This window comes from Ictidomys tridecemlineatus, chromosome 12 (assembly GCF_052094955.1).
Source record: "Ictidomys tridecemlineatus isolate mIctTri1 chromosome 12, mIctTri1.hap1, whole genome shotgun sequence".
NCBI lineage: Eukaryota > Metazoa > Chordata > Mammalia > Rodentia > Sciuridae > Ictidomys > Ictidomys tridecemlineatus.
In genome coordinates, this window is record NC_135488.1 from 114,697,850 (window position 1) to 114,717,910 (window position 20,061).

The window sequence follows — 20,061 nt, forward strand, 5'->3', positions numbered from 1 at the left end:
CCTTTTTTTGCCATGTATAGGATTAACAAACTGCTCAGGATGGCACTGATGATACTTGCACCAGTCAATAAACGTTTATCAAAACAGAATGTGCTCAACTACAAAGCTTCCCTGAAGAATCTCAAAACTTTTATTATAAACATTAGTGGCAAAAATTGGTGTTTTGGTCCAGCATAGTGAGGAGGAATTTTAAGCTTGAGAAAAAAATATTCTGCACTCAATTGCCTTGGAATCTATGTGTTATAATCACCAACTTCAATCTATAAATTAACAACCAGACTTGCATTTCCTAGAATTGACTAATGGTCTCCATCTCCCAGTAGACTTAGTTCAGGTTGTGCTTCTGCTACATCCTTCCAGTAAGGAAGCAGCAAAGGCAGAGAAGAGACCTTCTTCTCTATCAGAGGCCAGAGGTGTAAAAACAAAAATTCATTTCCCTTTGGTGATAGATGTAGTCCATCAGAGGATAAGTAGGATGAGAAGTCCTGTAAAGAAAAGTCACAGTAAAGCTGTATAGTTTTTCTCATTGCCAGTGTGTGCTTTCCTCCCAGTATGGGCCCGAGTCAGAACTCACCAGCCCTTTGTTTCAGGCATTTGACCTGAATTGTCTCAGACCACAGCAGCAGCATAAATGTGAGATATGTGCTGGTGCTCTCTATATTAGGCCTGAGCTTCATAAAATTCATTACCACTATGTGCCTGAGTTGGGACAGCACTATAGGCCTTCACTCTAAAGTGGTTATCAGCTGAAAGAGGCTTAATGAGTGAATGATTCTTTAATGTAAATAACAAAAATGAAAAACCTGTTATTAAGAAAGCTCAGGGTGTCTGGGGATGTAGCTTAGTAGCAGAGCACCTGCCTAGCACACTCAGGGCTCTGAATTTAATCCCTAGTACGAGGAAAATTTTAAAAATACCTTGGGGTCCTAGTAAGTCAGTTTCATGTGATTCTTAGGCAAGATTTTCGGGAAATGACAATCCAACTGAGAACAAGAATTATTGGGCTACGACTCCTATTTTACTGCCACTCCCCTTAATAGCCACCCTCAGAGCCATTTCTCCCTTACAGAAAACTCTTGGCCAGGCAAGGGCTCTTGCCGAATGCACTTTAGAGTTTGCTTGGAAAAGCTATATGGCTTTCACAGACCAAGATCATAGACTCCAGCAGTGCTTCTCCCTAAACCTCAGTATCCTCTTCTGGATGGTTGATGTTTCCTCCATTCTAGGATCCTGGTGTGTTAAAATGACTCGTTAGCATAACTAACCAAGTGTTTTAAAATGTCCTTTCCAGTCAGGTGCAGAGGTACACACCAGCTACTCTGGAGCTGAGACAGGAAGATCATTAAATTTGAAGCCAATCTGGGTAATATGGGGAGACCCTGCCTCATATAAGGTAAAAAGGGCTGGGGATATAGCCCACTGGTGGAGTCCCCTGGGTTCAATCACCAGTACCCCCAAAATGTAAATAAGATGTCTTTTCCTCTATAGCACAACTTTTTGCAACCACCACGTTGGATTCTTAGGTTAAAATAATTCTGGATGTTGACCCTTCAGCACTCAAGCAGCCAAGGCCTCTCCTAATCTGAGCGCCCAGAAGACTCTCAAATAGACTCAAATCCAGTCCAGGATTAGCAGCCTGGAGGCTAGGAGGGCAGTGATGTACTCAAGTACAGGGCTGGGCTCTGAGAACCTCCAAAGATGACTGGCAATGCTCACTGTCCACATGGTGGTATGGCTCTTACTGGTTACCATTGTCCCCATTATATATACAAAATAAGTGTGTGAATGTTAGAAACCACCGGGTCTTTTGAAGGACTGGTATGAATTTAAGTGGGAAGGAAAAAATTGGCATCTGGTTTGGTAAGTTCTTGGCTGTTTCCTTTCTACCTTCTTTTGTCCAGATGGCCAAACCTAATGGCTATGAAGAGAGTAAACTGAGTCAGGCTGAGTTTTTTGTTCAAAGAACTTCCTATGCCCTGGATCCTTTTCCTCTGATACTCCAAATGCCACAGTCCCTGTCACAGTCATCGTTTTCTCTAGGTCTCAGCAGAGCAAAGAAATGGCCTTTTTAAGTGCCCTGTAGCACAAGCCTTTTAACTAACGTGTAAAAGTGAGTACAAAAGGAAAAAAGAGGAAGAAAGCCCTGTGTCTGACTGTGCCTCTCCTGTGCCACTCACTGGGATCTATGTAGGACCTCAGTTTTGTCATAGGCTCCCCACCTAACCTCTGGCTATGAGTTGTGTCACTACAGTATTGACTTTGTAAATGTCACATAGATGGAATCACAGATGTAACCTTTCAAATCTTGCTTCTTTCCTTCAGTGAAATGCCTCTGGCCTTCATCCTGGCTGCTGCACTTCCTGCAGCACTTCCCACCTCTGCACTGGCTTAACCAGTTTACCGTCTCACAAAGGACACACAGGTTGATTCCAGCTTCCGGCAATTATGCATTATGCTGCTATGAACAGTTACATGCTAGGTTTCTGGGGGCATGGTTTTCATTTCTTGGGTACATTCAGGATTGGAGGGCTGGGTCCTCTGGTAGTATATATGTAACTATAAGAAACTGTCCAGCTGTGTTCCTGTACCATTCTGCATGAGGACTAGCTTTTTATCTTTTATACTTGTAAATGGGGTTTCATTATTTTAAAACAATAATTTAATTAGAACTACATGTCTTAAGCTGTGAATGGTATAGCGAATACCATAAGCTGCTTTTTTTAATTCACTGTTTTACTTATTAATAATAAGTCTTAACTTTCTATGTCACTAAATAGTAACTCCTAGTTGAAGAACCAGGTAAATTCATGCAGCACCTTGCTTTCTCCAAGCTATCCCACCCTTTTTGCTGAAAGGGCTGGCTTCTTTGTGATCCCACTCATCCTGGAAGGATTGAGCAAAGTCACTGTACCTCATTGTCTTTCTGCATCATGGTCCATAGGTCAAGAACATCAGTCCCACAGTCTTGGGCCACTTGTAAACACACACTGGCATATTCACCAACAACAGAGTTCAAGCGATTTATTTTCCATCCTATTGGAGAGAGGAAATCCAGGAGGTGACTGAATACAAGTGCTGGTCCTTGTGCAGGTTGTGAGGACCCCGGTGGTTTCTAAATTCCATCAATGATAGCCCCTCTCAGGGTCTGGTTATCACAATGATGGGTCTCACAGGCTACTCTCACGTAGTGCTCTACACAGCAGAGGACAAAGTTCAGTGGGAAAAGAGGGAGCTGTTACTGATAACTACAGCCTTCTGAGAAGCTGAGGAGGATATTCTACAAGACTTGAACAGAGGTACAGAGGAAGGAAAGGCCCAGGGAGCTGGGGCTGCTGGGCTAGAGAGCAAGGCAGAGGTGACCTGGTCTTGGACCACACCAGAAAGAAAAGACCATGGAAGATGCAGTGCTGAGACCCACCCAGGTAAGGAAAAGCCACTGCAATACAGTGGAAAAAGTTGTCCTCTGAGAACCGGACAGTCCTGACAATTGCGTATTAACTGCCCTATACGTAGCTGTGTGACTGAATAACTTGCTTAACCATGCTGAAATTTTTCTGCTATGTTGATGATGCCCACCTGATCATAGGAACAGTAAGATCATTGAAAGGCTAGATTCTTGCAGCGTATATGTGCTCTACCCCCGCCTTCTTGAAGATTGTATGGCATTCACAAAAAGCCCCGGGCTTGATCACCAGCACCCAAAAATGTAAAAAAAAAAAAAAAAAAAAAAAATGGCTAGTAATGTAGCTCAGTAGTCAAGCATTCCTGGGTTCAAACTGTACCATTGAGCTTACTCCCCAGCCCCATCTTGTTTTTATTTATTTTGGGGGGACTGAACCCAGGGCCTGTGCATGCGAGGCAAATACTCTACCAACTGAGCTATATCCCAGCCCCACATCAGGTTCCTTTTTAAAACTTTGTTTACAAAGTTTTGAGTCAGGATCCTACCAAGTTGACTAGATTGGCCTCAGCCTCCTGCATAGGTGGGAGGTGTGTGCTACTGCTCATGGCTGCCTGTGCATATTTGACTATGTCATGCTGCTTCATCCTTTGCCCATCAGAGGAGAGTGGAGCTAGAGCTAAAGCCAGTGAGAAGCTCAGGAGGCTGCCACAGCAGAACTAGGGGTATGGGCAGGACAGTGAGAGCTGGTGGAGATGTGCGATTATAACAGGAGCAAATGGGCAAATGGAGGTGGAGATAAAGGAGTACCTATACCTTTGCTGGCCTGAGTTCCTGTCTGAGAGAAGGAAAGAATAAACTCTTCCCAGGTATTGACAGATCACCTGTGTTTCGCCTCTTTTAACTTGTTCTAGGATAATCTGTTCTCTGAGTTTAAGGCAGCTTAGAAAACTTCCACAATGCACCTTTTCAACCAAATAAGTGTAAACATGAGAAAACAGCATCTTTACATAGAAGAAACATTTTTACACAAAAGAGATCTTATACCATTATTCTTTTTCTTGCAAATGATGAAGAATAGGAAAAAAAAAAAAAAAAGGATGAGTATTCTTTTGGCAGAGTGGAAAGGGCCATCTCTCATGGCCCCTAATGAGGAGATGGGCAAAGCTAGCAGCTTCAAGAACATCCCGATACCAAGAAGTCATGAAAAACACCACAAATGTTGAGTAGGTGCCCAGGATATATATCTAGCCCTTGGACTCAGCATCTCTCAAAGCACTGCAGCTAACCTGCCAGTTCTCTGCACACTCTCAATGGGCTTTCATGTATGATGGAGCTGGCAACTATAAAGTCCAGGCCAGTGGTTCCTTCCTGACTTACCCAAAGCCAGAAGCCGTTTTCTGTCAAAGTTATTGGTAAGACATAATGGAGGTTGATTGAAAACAGACTAATACAGGGCCCACAAGCAGGAAGTACTGCCCTCCCAATGTCTTTTGAGTGTTCGTGTCCAGGTTTGATGCCTCTAGGCATGGCTGGCTTACCTTGCATGATGCACTCCTTTTCCCAGGCTGTTTCACAAAGCGGAGGTGGCGTGATGAGTATGACTCGATGCTCAGGGACATCCACTGATTTCAGGTACTGCACCATGCTTTTTAAGTTTGCAACATACTCTTCCAGGGGAATGTGCTGCTTGGGATTCTCATCTGTTCATAAAGGACAAATTTTTTGGCTCAAAGTGGCAATGATTAAAATGAAACCACTTTCAGGGCATGCACACAATTCTTGAAGTCACTGGGGAACTGTTAAAGGTTTCCTCCTTAAAGAATTAAAATGTAACCCGGGCGCATGCCTGTAATTCCAGAGCTCAGGAGGCTCAGCAAGGTGCTAAGCAAGTCAGTGAGACCCTGGGGATGGAACCCAGGACTTTGTGATGCTACTAGGCAAGCACTCTACACTAACCTACACCCCAGCTCCAACATAAGCTATGTCAAAATATAATAAACTGGTTTTTTCTTTGCAATTTCCTCAGTTGCTTGTGTGCTTAGAAAGTATTTATCCTTATTGCACATATGATTAAAATTCACCATTAAAATTTCTTTTAAGATTTTGATTCAATATAAAATGCAAAAGGAATATTTACTTTATTTTCCTCAAATTTCTTACATCCTTTTTCACTAGTGAAATGCAAATTGCAGGGGTGTATCTTGAGCCCTGTTGCCAACTGTACCCACTAAAGAGAGAATTGGTGTGAATATACTATGTAACAACCAGAGACATGAAAAGTTGTGCTCTCTCTATATAATAAGAATTGTAATGCTTTCCGATTATATATAAATAAAAACACGCACAAAAAGAGAAACACTGGAAATACAGCATAACACTAATGGACTCCAGAAACAAAGTGTTGCAGTTTAAGTCTGCCAACGATGGAGGGATGGGAATAAAAACCATCCACAGCAGAGCCAGAAGAAATCCACATAAACAAATTCAAGGAATGCATATGTTTGGTGAAACTTTCTCTTTTGGAATATAAGTAAACAGTTAAAAGTATATAAATCCAAGTTTGCTCTAATGTTAAAATGACTAAAAATTAACTAGGAAAACAAAAATGCCATTACCTTTTAGTGCACTGTCATTGGCGCCAAAGAAAATTGTAACTACTACTGGGTTGTCCAAATTGTTCCCTTTCCTGATTAGTCTTGGAAGAATAATTTTGGCCCATCTGGTGTTGTAACCTGAAAATCCACGATTCAGAACATCACATCTTCTGAAATGAAAGATTGTTAAAAGATTTAACTGAGCAAAGAATTGCTTGGTAGCCCACTTTAGCAAGGGTGTGCTGGGCTTCTAATCCCAGCATGCACGTGGCTTTGACCCAGCCCAGCTTTCACTTCAGTAAAATCAAGTACAGGGTTGAAACGTGCTGATCTCTCTTAAGTCAGTTCTAGGACACAGGTAAATCACCATACTCCTCAAAGAGGGAGGTGATAAATTACGTTGAAGGGGTTGATTTAGTCTGAAGACTTTCATGGTAGTATAGAGAATAACTTTAAAACTGTTCACAACAGATGGATATTAATGTGATCAAGTACAGTATCTTAGAAAATCACTAACAAACTGAAACTCAATGATTTTGTTTGAGGTGTTTAAAATATTTTAGATTTTTGGTTTCAAATGATTTTATTATTAGTTTTTAACTAGTTCATTAACAGGCATCTCTCCCCAACCCCTTCTTAAAAATAGTTTGACTCAAACTAGGTATGGAGGCACATGCTTATGATCCCAAGAATTGGGGCATCTTATGTAGGAGGACTGCAAGCTCGAAGCCAGCCTCAGCAATTCAGCAAGACCCATCTCAAAATAAATAATAAAAAGGGCTGAAAATGATTTGACTGATACAATGAAGAAAAAAAAAACACACACCATACCACCACCACCACCACCACCACCACCACCCACACACACACACACACACAACCATGGCTCTTGAACCAGGTTGCCGGGATTTACATGCCAGATCCATCCTTGGCTAGTGTGTCCCTGACATGAGGGAAATCTCACTTCAGGATCACACTACTTTAGAACACCTTAGATGTTACTAGTCACATGACAGGGGCTCTATCATAAAAGAAAGTTATTTTGGTAAATAATAATATCAGAATAATTCATAGTGGGAAGGATGGATGGGATAATTATATCCTTTGCTTCTGTAGATGATTAAAAGCTGTCCATAATAAAAAGGTCTTTAGAGGTATTGGTGCACACCAGGAATCCCAGCATACTGGAAGCAGGAGGATTGTGCCCCCCGGCTTCAATTTCCAGTATTATTTATGTCGAATAGATAATAAAATTGCATTTTAAAATAAAATGAGCTGGCACGGTTGCACACACCTGTAATTTTAGCAGCCTGGGAGGCTGAGACAGGAGAATCTCAAGTTCAAAGCCACTGTGAGTGCTAAGCAACTCTGAGACCCTGTCTCTAAATAAAATACAAAATAGGGTTGGGTATGTGGCTCAGTGGTCTAGTGCCCCCAAGTGCAATCCCTGGTACCAAAAATATATATAAATAAAATGAATCTGCTGTTTCAACTTTATGATTAGAAAACTGGTGTTCATTTTGGTATATGGTTCAAATTCTTACATGTAAAACAATAAAATGAAAAAATTGCAGTACCAGTAATTGAAGGCTGCAGTGCCAGGCGGCAGACTCCAAGGAAGGCAGCAGGAAGAGTCTCATTTTCATGGACCTACTCTGAAAGCTCTCAAGTAGCATTTGTACATCTTGGGAACAACAACAACAAAAAACCCAGCCATATTTATTTGTAAATGAGCCTGAATGTTTTTATTTGTAAAGATTCCAGGAAGCTAACAAGCCATTTAGAATCCAGCCACAACACTTTAAAATGTAAGTTCTCTAGAATTTTAACGAAGTGGGTATGTTCAATGATGTAGTCACTGTAGCATTTCAAAGACAAAGGGCAGGGCTAGGGGTGTAGCTTAGTGATAGAATGTATGCTTAGCATGCAAGAGCCCTGGGTTCAATTCCCAGCAACTCTCCCCAGGACACACTCTTTTTAAGAAAGGCAAAACAGTTTCATAAGACAGAGTCATAGCAGTACAACCACAAGGTCTGGAATCCTAGCAGCTGTGCCTGGATTTTCCCATCCTTGACTAACAAGAAGGCACTGGCCAGGGACTAATTCTCATCTGCCAGGCTGAGTGAAAATTAAATGTAAAGGCTAGACACACATAAGGAGCTCAATAATTGGCAGTCAGATTTAAAAATATATATATCATTATACGATCGTTTGGGAGTCAAGACCAGGACAAAAGTACCAGTGAGGCCCAGGGTTGAAAGTGTTAAAAGATTCCCTTCCAAAAGAGAAGCATATCAGAATTTCTCTGGGTTGAATAAAAAAAGTCAGCAGTATCTTAAGTTATTCAAAAGGCTAAAGAAACAGGAAAATCAAAAACTTGCATATAAAATCATAGATAATAACAGGAACTTAAATCCATATAAAGATGAAAAAGGATAAGAATTATCTAGACTCCTTCAAAAACATGCAGGTCCTACAAACTGCATTCCATACTGTGCACACCTGCTGAAGCAGAAGGATCACAGGTCAAGATAGCTTGGGCAATTTCAAGACCTTGCCTCAAAATTAAAAGTGTCCAGGGTGTCAAAATGCCCTGAGTTCAATCCTTAATGCTAAGAAAGAGAAGTACAACCTGCTTTCCAGAAAAATAAATTAGGTGCTTTATGAATGACAGTAGACAACCACACATCTTCAAAAGAAACAGCAGCTTTTAAAAACTGAAAAGGGTGAGTTTAACTCTTTCAAACTCAGCATTTTGGGTTTCAGAAAACTTGGATATTGTTTAAAAAGTATGAAAATGTACCGATAAATTTAAATTTTGTTAAAATGCTTTTTGCTATGAGTTTACAAGAGCCTGTTTAAAAACTTATGGTTGTCACTATGGGCTGAGGACTGTACACTTAATTCTGTATTTTAAAATTCACTGGTGTCCATGGAGGCAGTACAGATGGATAGTTACAATAAGGCATTTCTTAATAAGATTAGGTTAAACTAAAACATCAGGAACAGTTCAGGGTTGTGCAGATGGCTGAAGCAAACATAGGAACCTACTACAAAAATTCACCCCCAAGCATGCAGAGATAACCACTGAATGTGTCACTCAGAACTCATTTGATATGAAACAGCAGCCTCTGCTGCTATAGTGTTACAGCAGACCCCAGCCACCTGCCAGTACCTCCTTTTCAGGATCTTGTTTCATGAATTTGAAGAATGAAATTCAGATAAGAGTAGGATTTATTAAAATGAAAAGAGTCAGAGCTCCTGTAGCACAAAAGAAACCAAAAGGGGTGCCTTTTTTTTTTTTTTTCCTTTTTTGGACTGGGGATTGAATCAGGTGTACTCTACCACCGAGCCACATCCCCAGCCCTATTTTGTATTTTATTTAGAGACAGGGTCTGACTTTCTTAGCACCTCGATTTTGCTGAGGCTGATTTTGAACTCGAATCCTCCTGCCTCAGCCTCCTAAGCTGCTGAGATTACAAGAATGTACCACTACACCAGGCTAGGGTTGCCACTTTAATGTACTAGCCTGGGGCTTATATAGTTGCTGGGTGGGGGAACTCAACATCTATGCTTGGAACAGTTCTAATGCTATTAGTCAAAACCTATGCTGAACATGCACTGGAAAAATATCTAGGCTATTGGTTTGTCTGGAAACTACCTAATTGGCTGTGCTCTTTTAGCCCTTAGTTTGAATTTTCCTATCATCTCCATTAAGGCCCACCTCCACTTCCATTTTCCAGGGACTAGGTTTGGCTGGAATGTTTCTGATTATTCTCATGAACAGGTACAATTGAAAAGAGCCTTAATTGGGGCCCATTATCTTGACTACCTGACCATTTTACTATCTATCCTACCTCGAGGGTGCACTTGAATTTTTCTGGTCTCACAGCAGTGAATGGAGATGCCATTCAACAGGCCAGCGATCCTTTGAGGTAACACTTGCTCACCATAGAGCTTCCTAGTTCCTGATAGGTATCTACCTACTAGAAGAATATGGGTTCGGTATACCATTCCATTCAAAATGAATCCAACTTTGAGTTTTTTAAAAATGATTTTTTTCTATCTACCTCCACTAATTTAAATCATACCCATCATAACTGAAAAAACGACTAGTTTTCTTTAGACGGCAAACAGTCAAAATTTTTGGTTCCACAGTTTTTATGTTTGATTTCACATGGTGCCAAAGCTTTTTGATGAATCCTGCGTGGCTGCCCTTTCTGTTTCTCTAACCATACATTGACTAAGAAAGGAAAGCAGAGATTAATAAAGAATTCGTGGTATCGTTCACTTTGAGTTGACATTTACCATCAGTAAATACCCAGTATTATTCTAGAAACTATTCTCACCTGACCAGTTTGTCAGCCAATGATGCTCCCCATCCACCCTGCTGAAAAGAAAACTGAAGAAAGAGAAGCCCATTACTACTCGGTATGCTCAGAACATTAAGCACGGGAGCTGGGGTCAGCAGCTCCTCTAGTTGTGTACTTCCTGAATTCCTGCCCTTCCTCACTCGGGAGGACGTCTTGGGGCCAACTGTAGCTTCACCTGGCAGAACTCTAGGAAAGTGGATTTAAGCCAGCCACCTATTAGAGACCTAATACTGGAGAAGTTTGTCACCTACAAAGGTACTACTCAGGTGTGGTGAGCCACGCCTGTGATCTCAGTGACTCCGGAGGCTGAGAAGGAAGTCGAGTTTTCAAGGCAGCCTCCACAGCTGAGTGCAACCCTGTGTCGCAAAAAAAAGGCTCGTGGTGAACGCTGGAGTGAAGTCACCTGTGCGTGCAGCGAAGAAACGGGCCCACGCTGTACCAGGGGAAGCGGCCACCGCTTCCTTAATGACGTCACTCAGGTGGACACTGCATGCCACACATTCCCAAGGTGCTTGAGAGGTTCTACTGCCCTGACCCTAACGCTGATGTGGATCTGCACAGAAGCCTGGTTTAGTGTCTGCACGCTGGGGGCTACAGGAACCTAACCTACTATCTTCCCGAAATAATGTACTCAGAATAGTTTTCCTCGCCGGGCGCGGTGGCGCACCCGTCATCCCGGCGACTCCGGAAGCTGTGGCAGGAGGACGGCAAATTTGAGGCCAGCCTTGGCAGCAAGCAAGACCCTGTCTAAAAATTCAAGCCCCGTTACTAAGAAACGTTCTTCCCCTCCCTGGATGGGAGCTGAAATGGCCCCGGGTGGAAAGCTCTCCTGCTTCCCTCTGGAGGGCATTTCCACGGCCCACCCGCCAACTGCGGCCCGCCGGCGCCCCCGAGGCAGCCCGCACGGGCCGCCCGGCCCTGACCTCCCGTGCCCAGGCAGGGCCTCAGGAGCCGCCGCTCGAGCGACCCGCGCCTCGGCGCCGCGGCCGAGCTTCCGGGGCGATCGGGGCGGCGGTACCTGAGTGATGGAGTCCCCGAAAAGCAACACTCGAGGCCAAGGCAGAGAGCTCCCGCCAGACATCCCCGCACAGGCCGCCATACTACTGCGCGCTGAAGGCCGAGTCCAGGCCGGATCTCCCGCGGGAGGCTGGGAGGCTGGCGCTCGCGGGGGCGTGGCCTTCGGGAGGCGGGCCCTCGTGGGCGTGGCCTTCGGGAGGCGGGCCCTCGTGGGCGTGGCCCTCGGAAGGGGGCGCTCGTGGGCGTGGCCTTCGGAAGGGGGGCGCTCGTGGGCGTGGCCTTCGGAAGGGGGGCGCTCGTGGGGTGGGCGCGGCGCTCGGTTTTCCAGGCGGTGCTCTGGCGGCGACGGCGGCGGGCACCGGGAGGTCTAGTTCTGTGCCTTTGTGGAAGTTCTGCCTCCCGTATCTCGCGGGTCCGGAGGGGATGGAAACAGGCCTTCCCGGGCGCCCTTGGCAGTTCCCCAGACCACCAGAGAGGACGCGCTGCGGCACAGAGCATCGGCGCAGTCACGAAAGGGGCCCCTGGCACGACCGTCGTTAAGGGCAGCTCGGGCCGTGTGAAGCGTTCGGCCCGGCGACGTGGCAGCAGGACAGGGCGTCCCCCACCGCCTGGCTAGGTGCCCAGGGCGAGGCGGCGCGCAGCTACCGGCAGCCCGCCTACCTGTGCCCAAGTGGCCGAGGACGCTGGCGTGCTGCGCTGCGCGACAAGCCTGCGGCCTCCGGCTTGTGTCCTCTGGAGACCTTTAAAAAAAGGCCGACTGCGGACCCTCACTCCAGTCCGCCTGAACGCGTCTAGTGTGGCAGCACTGCGGCAGGGGTCACTGCCTGCGCCAGGTGGAGAACCCCTGCCGAGTCTTGAGGTGTTCCGACTTGGTCCTCATCACCCAGACCTAAGCTGCGGCGGCGGTCAAATGTGTCCTTGCAGGAATCAGTTCCAGCCAGAGTTCAGGGGGCTGAGAGCACGTGGGGCGGGAAACCTCACTCAAACTGCTTACTTAGGGGAAAGGCGCTTTTCCTCATTTTATACACTTTATGTTGTTAAAGTATTACAAAAAGCCTGTGATTTTTTTTGTAACAATGTTCTTAAATTTATCATATATATTTTTTTGGTATCAAGGATTGAACCCAGAGGTTCTTGGCCGCTGAGCGACATCACCCCCCCCCCCTGGGCTTTTTTTGAGATAGGGTCTCATTAAGTTGCTGAGGTTGACTTCAAACTTGGGATCCTCCTGGCTCAGCCTCCTAAATTGCTGGGATTACAGGCATGCCACTGGGCCCAGATTATCATAAAATCTTCTGACACATAAAAGGTGAAAATTGACCCCGAGATCTTTTAGTATGGGCTGAAGATTATAGTTAAGTAGGCTCTTTTATGCAGCCCACAGTGGCCCATTGTAATCCTAACTAGTAATCTCAGCGTGGGCATTTTAGGGAAACCCTGTCTCCAAAACAAAAACAAAAAAGGGTCTGGAAATGTAGCTTTGTGGCGGACCTCCCCTGGACTCAATCCCCAAGAGGGGGAAAAAAACTAGGCATGGTGACACACACCTGTGACTCAGGAAACTGAGGCAGGAGGATTGCAAGTTCAAGGCCAGACTCAGCAATTTAGTGAGGCTCTGTCTTAAAAAAAAAAATGAAAGGGCTGGGGATGTTGCTCAGTGGTAAAGTGTCCCTGGGTTAAATCCCCAGTAACAACTAAAAAAAAAAAAAAGGTAAGTAGGCTATTTTTATATAAATGAATCTTTCATTTTAAATAACAATCAGATTTATATACTGAAGGTGATTATCAGAGGAGCTACAGAAGGTCATATCACTAAGAGATGAAGCCCATGAGCACCATGGACAGCTAGCTGTGAGGGAAGATGCTGGCTAGCAGTGCACTTGTTTGTTCCTGGGGGGATGTATCAATCAGGTCATTTTCATTATAGATCCCTAGCAGAGCTAAACTGCAGATACTCCTGCATTGTTAAACATAATTCAGGAAATTAGACCAATGAACAAATTTACACAAGAAACAACTGCCACCTGAATACAATTGAGTAATAAAAACTGAATTTTCCTGACCTATAGATACTATAAAGAAAATGTCTTTAAAGTCATAATTTTACAAATGTACAAATTAAGAATTTGAGAACCTCTCTTCCTTTCACCACCTCTTTGTCTTTCCAGAAGTCCAGGACCCCACCCGACTCCCAAGTCAATGTTCTCACATGACACCTGGATTCCTAAAACCAGGCTGATGAGAATAGACTGGCTCCCTTTTTCACATTTGCAGGTTGGCTGGCTACTGCTGAGTGCCATCTAGAAGTCCTGTCTGCACCATAACCTCCATCCTGCCTGCTGTAGTCTGACCAGCCGCCTTGGTTTCCAACATATTCCCCTAACCCAGAGGCTGGATCCCCAGAACCTTGTAAAGCCAAGGTAAATCCTCTAGGCTGTCTCCTCTGCTCCCTTCCTCCAGGTTCCTAGACTGGTTCTGCTCAAGGGTAAAGGCTCCAAGACCTAAGAAACTGCCTGCTCCACCCTTGGCCATGCTGGCTGAAGGGGCCAGGAAGGACTAGGGCTGGGACCGTTTGTGGGGTTTTACACCCTGCCTTAGAAGAAGCTAGAAGGTGAGTCCTACGAAAGTGGGGGTGGGGGAGTGGGGGTGCAAACAGTGGGGCCACAAAAAGAAAGAAATTTGGCAAGAGTGTCAGGAGGGAAGTAGCAGAAATGGGTTTAAAACTTTTAAATCATAATCATTACTTGCACTAAAATTCAGAATATAGATGTGAAAATACAAAACACTATTTTCTTTCCTTAGTAAATATAAGAAATTCTGATTTATTTCCTATGAACATATCAAAAGATTTCAGTGAAACTGCATACATTCTGGGAGGCAGAATCAATTCTAAAATAATGAGCAGTTTATTCAGTAGTTAATTCTAGAAAAATGGACAGATTAGTTGGTAATTTAGTGTGTTGTTGGAATAAAGGCCATTTGATATCAAAGGTAAACAGGCTACCCCCAGAAAACTAAGGTATTTTATTTGAAATAACAGAAGTAGACTCACAATTAAAAAAAGCTTTTAACACACACAGTGATAAAAGGTAGTCAATGAACTGGCGTGAGTGCCTCATACAGCCTCTGTGCAGCCAATTCCACCATTTCTCGGAGGGACTCATCGTCTTCACTTCCTTCTTCACATTCTACAGTCTGAAAGTGAAAGCACAAACATGCCTTTTGGAGTCTATAATTACAGGGAGGATAAACAAACAGTCTAAGAACAAGCCATCTTCTGTAAGGGTGGAGGGCATTGGAGGACTGATGACCAAGGGCCAGAACTACTAGTCTGCACACCTAGGAACAGGTACAGGATACCAAGCCCGTCCTGACATACACAAGGTCCTAATTAGAGGTGAGCTGAGGACAGGGAAATATTGAGCCCTGCCTTAGAAGAAGCTGGAAGGTGAGTCCTAAGAAAGTGGGGGTGGGGGGAAAGGAGGTGCAAACAGTGGGGCCACAAAAAGAAATTTGGCAAGAGTGTCAGGAGGGAAATAGCAGAAATGGGTTTAAAACTTTTAAATCATAATCATTACTTGCACTAAAATTCAGAATATGGAAAGGTGTAGAGAACGACACGGAATTGCCCATATTTGGTCCAGGCAATGCTAGTCCAAGGAAGCTAGGTGGTACAACAAAAAGTACTTGGCAAGCAATGGAGGTGGTCATCTACTCAATATTTAGTATTTAATTTGATTTACACTAATAATCTCATAGTTACTTCTTAAAGCTCAACCATGAAACACTACACTGTTAAAATGCTTAAAAAATCATACTATAAATATTCTCCATTTAAAAATTTAAGATGGAAAAAACAAATTCTCAATTCTATGACCAAATTATACCATTTCAGTGTATAATTGTGAAGACTTTTAGTTACACACACACACAAACACATATACCCTTTAAAACAATTTTTTAAGTTGTATAGCTACATCTATCTATTTATATGTGATGCTGAGGATCAAACCCAGTGCCTTACACATGCTAGACAAGTGCTCTACCTCAGCCTATAGATAGATATATATGTGGGTTGGGTATGTATATGTATACACACACACACTTTTTTTTTTTTGATATTACGGTTTAAATTTTTTTTTTCAGTTGTTGATAGACTTTTATTTATTTACATGCAGTACTGAGAATCGAACCTAGGCAAATGTGTTAATGCTGAGTCCCAGCCCCAGCCCCACACTTTTCTTACACATATATATATACACACTTTTAAATTAAAACAAAAATGGGATACTTTATCATACATGCTGCCTTCTAACTTTTTTCCTCAACAATGTAGTGGACAACTCTGTGTATTAATGAATCTGCACCAACTTTTTTTTTTTTTTTTTGGTACTAAGGATTTAACCCAGGGATACTTTACTGCTCAGCCACATCCCCAGCCCTTTTTTTTTTGAGACAGGGTATCACTAAGTTGTTTAGGCCCTCGATGAGTTGCTGATTCTGGCCTTGAACTTGTGATTCTTCTGTCTCAGCCTCTTGAACCACTGGGATTATAGGCATGCACCTCAGCTAGTTGTACCAACTTTCTTGTTATTTTAAAAATTTTTTGTAGATACTGGGGATTGAACTCAGGGGCACTTGACCACTAAGCCACATTCCCAGCCTTATTTTGTATTTTATTAGAGACAGGGTCTCACTGAATTACTCAGGCCTCGATAAATTGCTGAGGCTGGCTTTGAACTGGCTATTCTCCTGTTGCAGTCTCCAGAGCCCCTGGGATTACAGGTATGCACCACTGTGCCTGGCCCAACTTTCTTGATGGCTATACTTCAAATATAAGAAAATGCCATATACACAATTTATTTATATTTAGTTATATCATTTATTATCTCCTACTTTTGGATTTAAGTTTCTTACCATTTTTTTTTTTCTTTTTACAGTGCCAGGGATCAAACCAGGGCTTTGCACATAATAGGCAAGTACTCTGCCACTGAGCTAGATTCTCAGCCTCTTACCACTTCTTTGCTTTTTTGTGGTGATGGGATCGAACCCAGGGCCTTGTATATGCTATAAAAGTGCTCAGTTATTGTTTTATATTCTCAGCTCATCCCTTGCCATTTTAAAAAATGCTTAAATGGATACTGTTGTCCACTATCTTTGTGCATCTGTTTAGTTCTTTTCTTTAGTAAAATCTAATAAGCAGAGTTGTAGACAAAGACCTTACTCTATTAAAGCTTTTGAAGCCAAATTGCTTTGCAGAAATATTAGGTTTGCAATTTCTGTATTAGTGGATCTAGATATTTGTTTTAAACTTACTGGCTACTGATACTCCTTCCCTAGTGAAGTACATTTTCATGTCTTAGTTTATTTTTTTTCTACTGAGGTAAAATAAATCTAGTTTCCTCAAAGCACTCTATATATAGTCACATAAAATAAATTTAAACCCCACTCCCGAAAGCCAACATTTAGAAAAGCCACATGTATCTTGCTGGAGGAAACAGGAGCAGCTTCTCTGAAAAAATCAACTGGATGCCAAAGTAGAGAAAGGCTAAGGTGAATGAAAGCAAGCTGAAACATTTCCCTAAAGAATACTTTGTAACTTAAATATGTAAGTAAGAATATGGGGAATACACTGTGAGGAAATGCCAGATTGAAAAAAGCAAACAAACAAAAAATGTGTTAGGTGTGGGAAGAGAAATTATTTCTGTCCTCACTTTATGTTCCAAATGGTTTGAAATGTAGGAACAGTTACGTACCCGTGTATCCAAGTTAATATTAGCTGTTTTCCCATCCACAGTGACGCTAAGGACAGAACCATCTTTTACACTTACACATTCTTCTCCAAATATGTCCCTTAAAATAAATAAAGATGACATGTTAATAGAAGAGTCCTGCTTTGTATATTTGGGGAAAAAAATAAAATTGAAGATAAGTCCTAGTTCCAAAGTGAAGTACTGATATCTATTCCTGAGGTATACATATTGTTTACCTTGATATAATTTATTGGTTTTTAAAATCAGGTAAAATAGCATCATTTATTAAGTATTTTCCATCAAGCAGGCATTATACTAAACACTTTATATACATTATCTTTTTTTTTTTTAGTTTAGATGGACACAATACCTTTATTTTTATTATATTTTTAATACCTTTATTTTGTTTATTTATTTTTATATATGATGCTGAGTATCAAACCCAGTGCCTCACACATGCTAGGCAAGTGCTCTACACTGAGCCCCAACCCTCGCCCAATATATACATTACCTTAAAGTATAATGATTTTGGTAAAGATTCTTTGACACACGAGGAATAAAAAGAGAGGTTAGTGATTTGCTAAAATCCTCAAAGCTTTTAAGCTGTTGAGTTGGAATTCAAGTCCAGGTATGTGGGCATCACTGGCTCCTAAGTTCACTAGCTGTCCACTCCTTTTAGTCAGATGCCTACTTTGTATTCATGAAGCTCAGTTTTGACTGAGCACCTTCTAGTGTTAGGTGTGGAGCCAAGTACTGGGGATACAGAAACCACAACAATACCATTTCTGTTATTGAGGAACTATAGTTTAATCATTAATTTCAACACTGTTACAATCAGTTACAGGGATATTTGAAAACAGTAGTCCAATTAATAGTCTGGATGCAGTTAATGAATATAAAAGCTCCATAAAACAACCCTCTGACAGAGTCAGATACTGACAACACTGTATTGAACTGGCAGTGGGGAGGGACCAACTGCTTGTTCTTTTAGACAGTAAATGTTAATAATGTGTTTGAGGACTGGGGATATAGCTCAGTTGGTAGAGTACTTGCCTCGAATGCACAAGGCCCTGGGTTCAATCTCCAGCACGACACACACACATAACCCTAGCAACTTAGGAGGCTGAGGCATGAGGATCATAAGATCAGGGTTAACCGCAGCAACTTAATGAGATCCTGTCTCAAAATTAAAAAAAAAAATTCTGGGGTGTAGCTCAGGGGTAGAGTGCTCCTGGGTTTGATCCCTAGTACTGTAAAAAATGAATACATTTGAATAAATCTGTCTGAGTAAATCATTACTAAGGAAAAATACCATATTTCTTTTTTTTTCCCCCCCTCCTGTGCTGGGGATCAAACCCAGGGCCTTTTGTATGCTAGGCAAGCATGCTACCACTAAGCTATATACCCAGACCAAATAATATATTTCAAATATAGAAATATATTCAAAAGACAGGAAAACAAGTTGCAATTGTTTTTCACATAATTGACTGTTGGCTGGTCTGAAGATACTGGGCCAGCTGACTCCGGCAGGGAGCCCCACACTCTCTGTTTCTGCAGAGCCTGCGAGCAGGACTGCTGCAGTCCTGAATCTACTCAGATCTGGAAAGCAGGAAACCAACGTCAACAGGGCTCTCAACCTGGGTCCCAGGAAAGGCTTTGGGGAGAGGTTATCTAACCCCTTTGAAAGAAAGGTAAAATTGTGCATATCCCTCTTCTCCACATGCTGGGGAAAAGTCCCACAGACTCATGACACTGGCAGGTCAGTGCAGAGCAAAACCCCTGCAGAAAGAGCAAGAGACTCAGGGCTACTTAGCCACAAGGCTGGAAACTGACAGAGTTGGCATCCTTGTCAGTGGCAAAGACAGCTCTGCTCCTATGGCTTATCTAGTTTATGTGACAAGGGACGCTTCTTAAAATCAGAATGCCACCACCAAGAACACTGTTTCTGAGGATGGGTGACAGCTTCTATAGGCTAAGTCATCATTTAAATCCTGTTATCCACTGGGTGAATAAGCTGGGTGCAGCAGCATGTGCTGCAGTTTCAGCTACTGAGGAGGCTGAGGTAGGAGGTTCACTTGAATTCAGGAATTTGAGGCCAACCTTGGCAACACAGTGAGACTATTTCTAAAAACACAAATGAACAAACAGAAAACCCAATAGAAGCTTATCCATTTTTTAAAAGCCACTATTATCAAGTGTGAAATGTGGGAAAAAGAATGAAAGAAACAGAAATGCTAATGCAAAAATCTTCCAAACATACAGAACACTTTATTTTGTTAAGATGTATAATTAAGTAACCTTCAATTTAAAACTAGAAGTCATTTTTTAACAAGTATTTGAGAGATTACCACATATAAGGAACATTGTACTAGGTGCTGGAATTATAAATCATAGCTATCTACTCTTTACAAGATTATTTTACTTGAAAAAACATTCCAAAATCAGATTTAAAGAATACTTATAGAAAGGCAAAGGACTTAATTATCTGGTGTTCAGAAAAATACCAATATGAAAAGTATTGCACAGCTACAGACTTCATATTTGAGAAAGTCTAGAATGAAACCCCTTTTATCAAAGAATTCATATTTAAGAAGCAAACATGTAGGGTACAGTGGTGCACACTGGTAATTCCAGAGGCTTGGAAGTTGAGGCAAGAGGATTATAATTCAAGGTCAGCCTCAGCAACTTAGTGAGGCCCTAAGCAACTTTAGCAAGATGCAGTCTCAAAATAAAAAATAAAAAAGTGTGGAGATGTGGCACAGGTGTAGAGCAACATTAGGTTCAATCCCCAGAACTGCAGGAAAACAAACAAAAGCAGTAAATATAAAATGTGGCTCAGTGGTAGAGCGCTCGCCTAGCATATGCAAGGCACTGGGTTCAATCCTCAGCACCACATAAAAAATAAAAAATAAAGTTATTGT

General features: G+C 42.4%; 2 protein-coding genes across 11 annotated transcripts in view; both read right to left on the reverse strand.

The window, feature by feature from the left end:
- The window catches only part of Iah1 (isoamyl acetate hydrolyzing esterase 1 (putative)), a 29,898-nt gene extending 17,939 nt beyond the window's left edge, over positions 1–11,959 (reverse strand). Inside the window, exons 1-6 of one of the 6 annotated variants that reach the window (XM_078029697.1) lie at positions 11,389–11,584; positions 10,347–10,399; positions 6,019–6,135; positions 4,942–5,103; positions 2,912–3,033; positions 113–485 (exon numbers count right to left, since the gene is read on the reverse strand). In XM_078029697.1, the coding sequence (XP_077885823.1) occupies positions 300–485; positions 2,912–3,033; positions 4,942–5,047 (414 nt within the window). In that variant the 5' untranslated portion in view covers positions 5,048–5,103; positions 6,019–6,135; positions 10,347–10,399; positions 11,389–11,584 and the 3' untranslated portion in view covers positions 113–299. Of the gene's footprint in view, positions 1–112; positions 486–2,911; positions 3,034–4,941; positions 5,104–6,018; positions 6,168–10,346; positions 10,400–11,388 lie in introns of those variants that run through there. The other 5 variants (XM_078029701.1, XM_078029702.1, XM_078029700.1 and 2 more) reach the window with 5 other exon arrangements.
- Positions 11,960–14,392: 2,433 nt separating this feature from the next.
- Positions 14,393–20,061, reverse strand: part of Cpsf3 (cleavage and polyadenylation specific factor 3) — a 35,976-nt gene continuing 30,307 nt past the window's right edge. For 2 of the 5 annotated variants that reach the window (XM_005327351.4, XM_040271254.2), the window contains exons 17-18: positions 17,144–17,240; positions 14,393–14,582 (exon numbers count right to left, since the gene is read on the reverse strand). In XM_005327351.4, coding sequence (XP_005327408.1) covers positions 14,481–14,582; positions 17,144–17,240 — 199 coding nt within the window. In that variant the 3' untranslated portion in view covers positions 14,393–14,480. Of the gene's footprint in view, positions 14,583–17,143; positions 19,935–20,061 lie in introns of those variants that run through there. The other 3 variants (XM_078029696.1, XM_078029694.1, XM_078029695.1) reach the window with 2 other exon arrangements.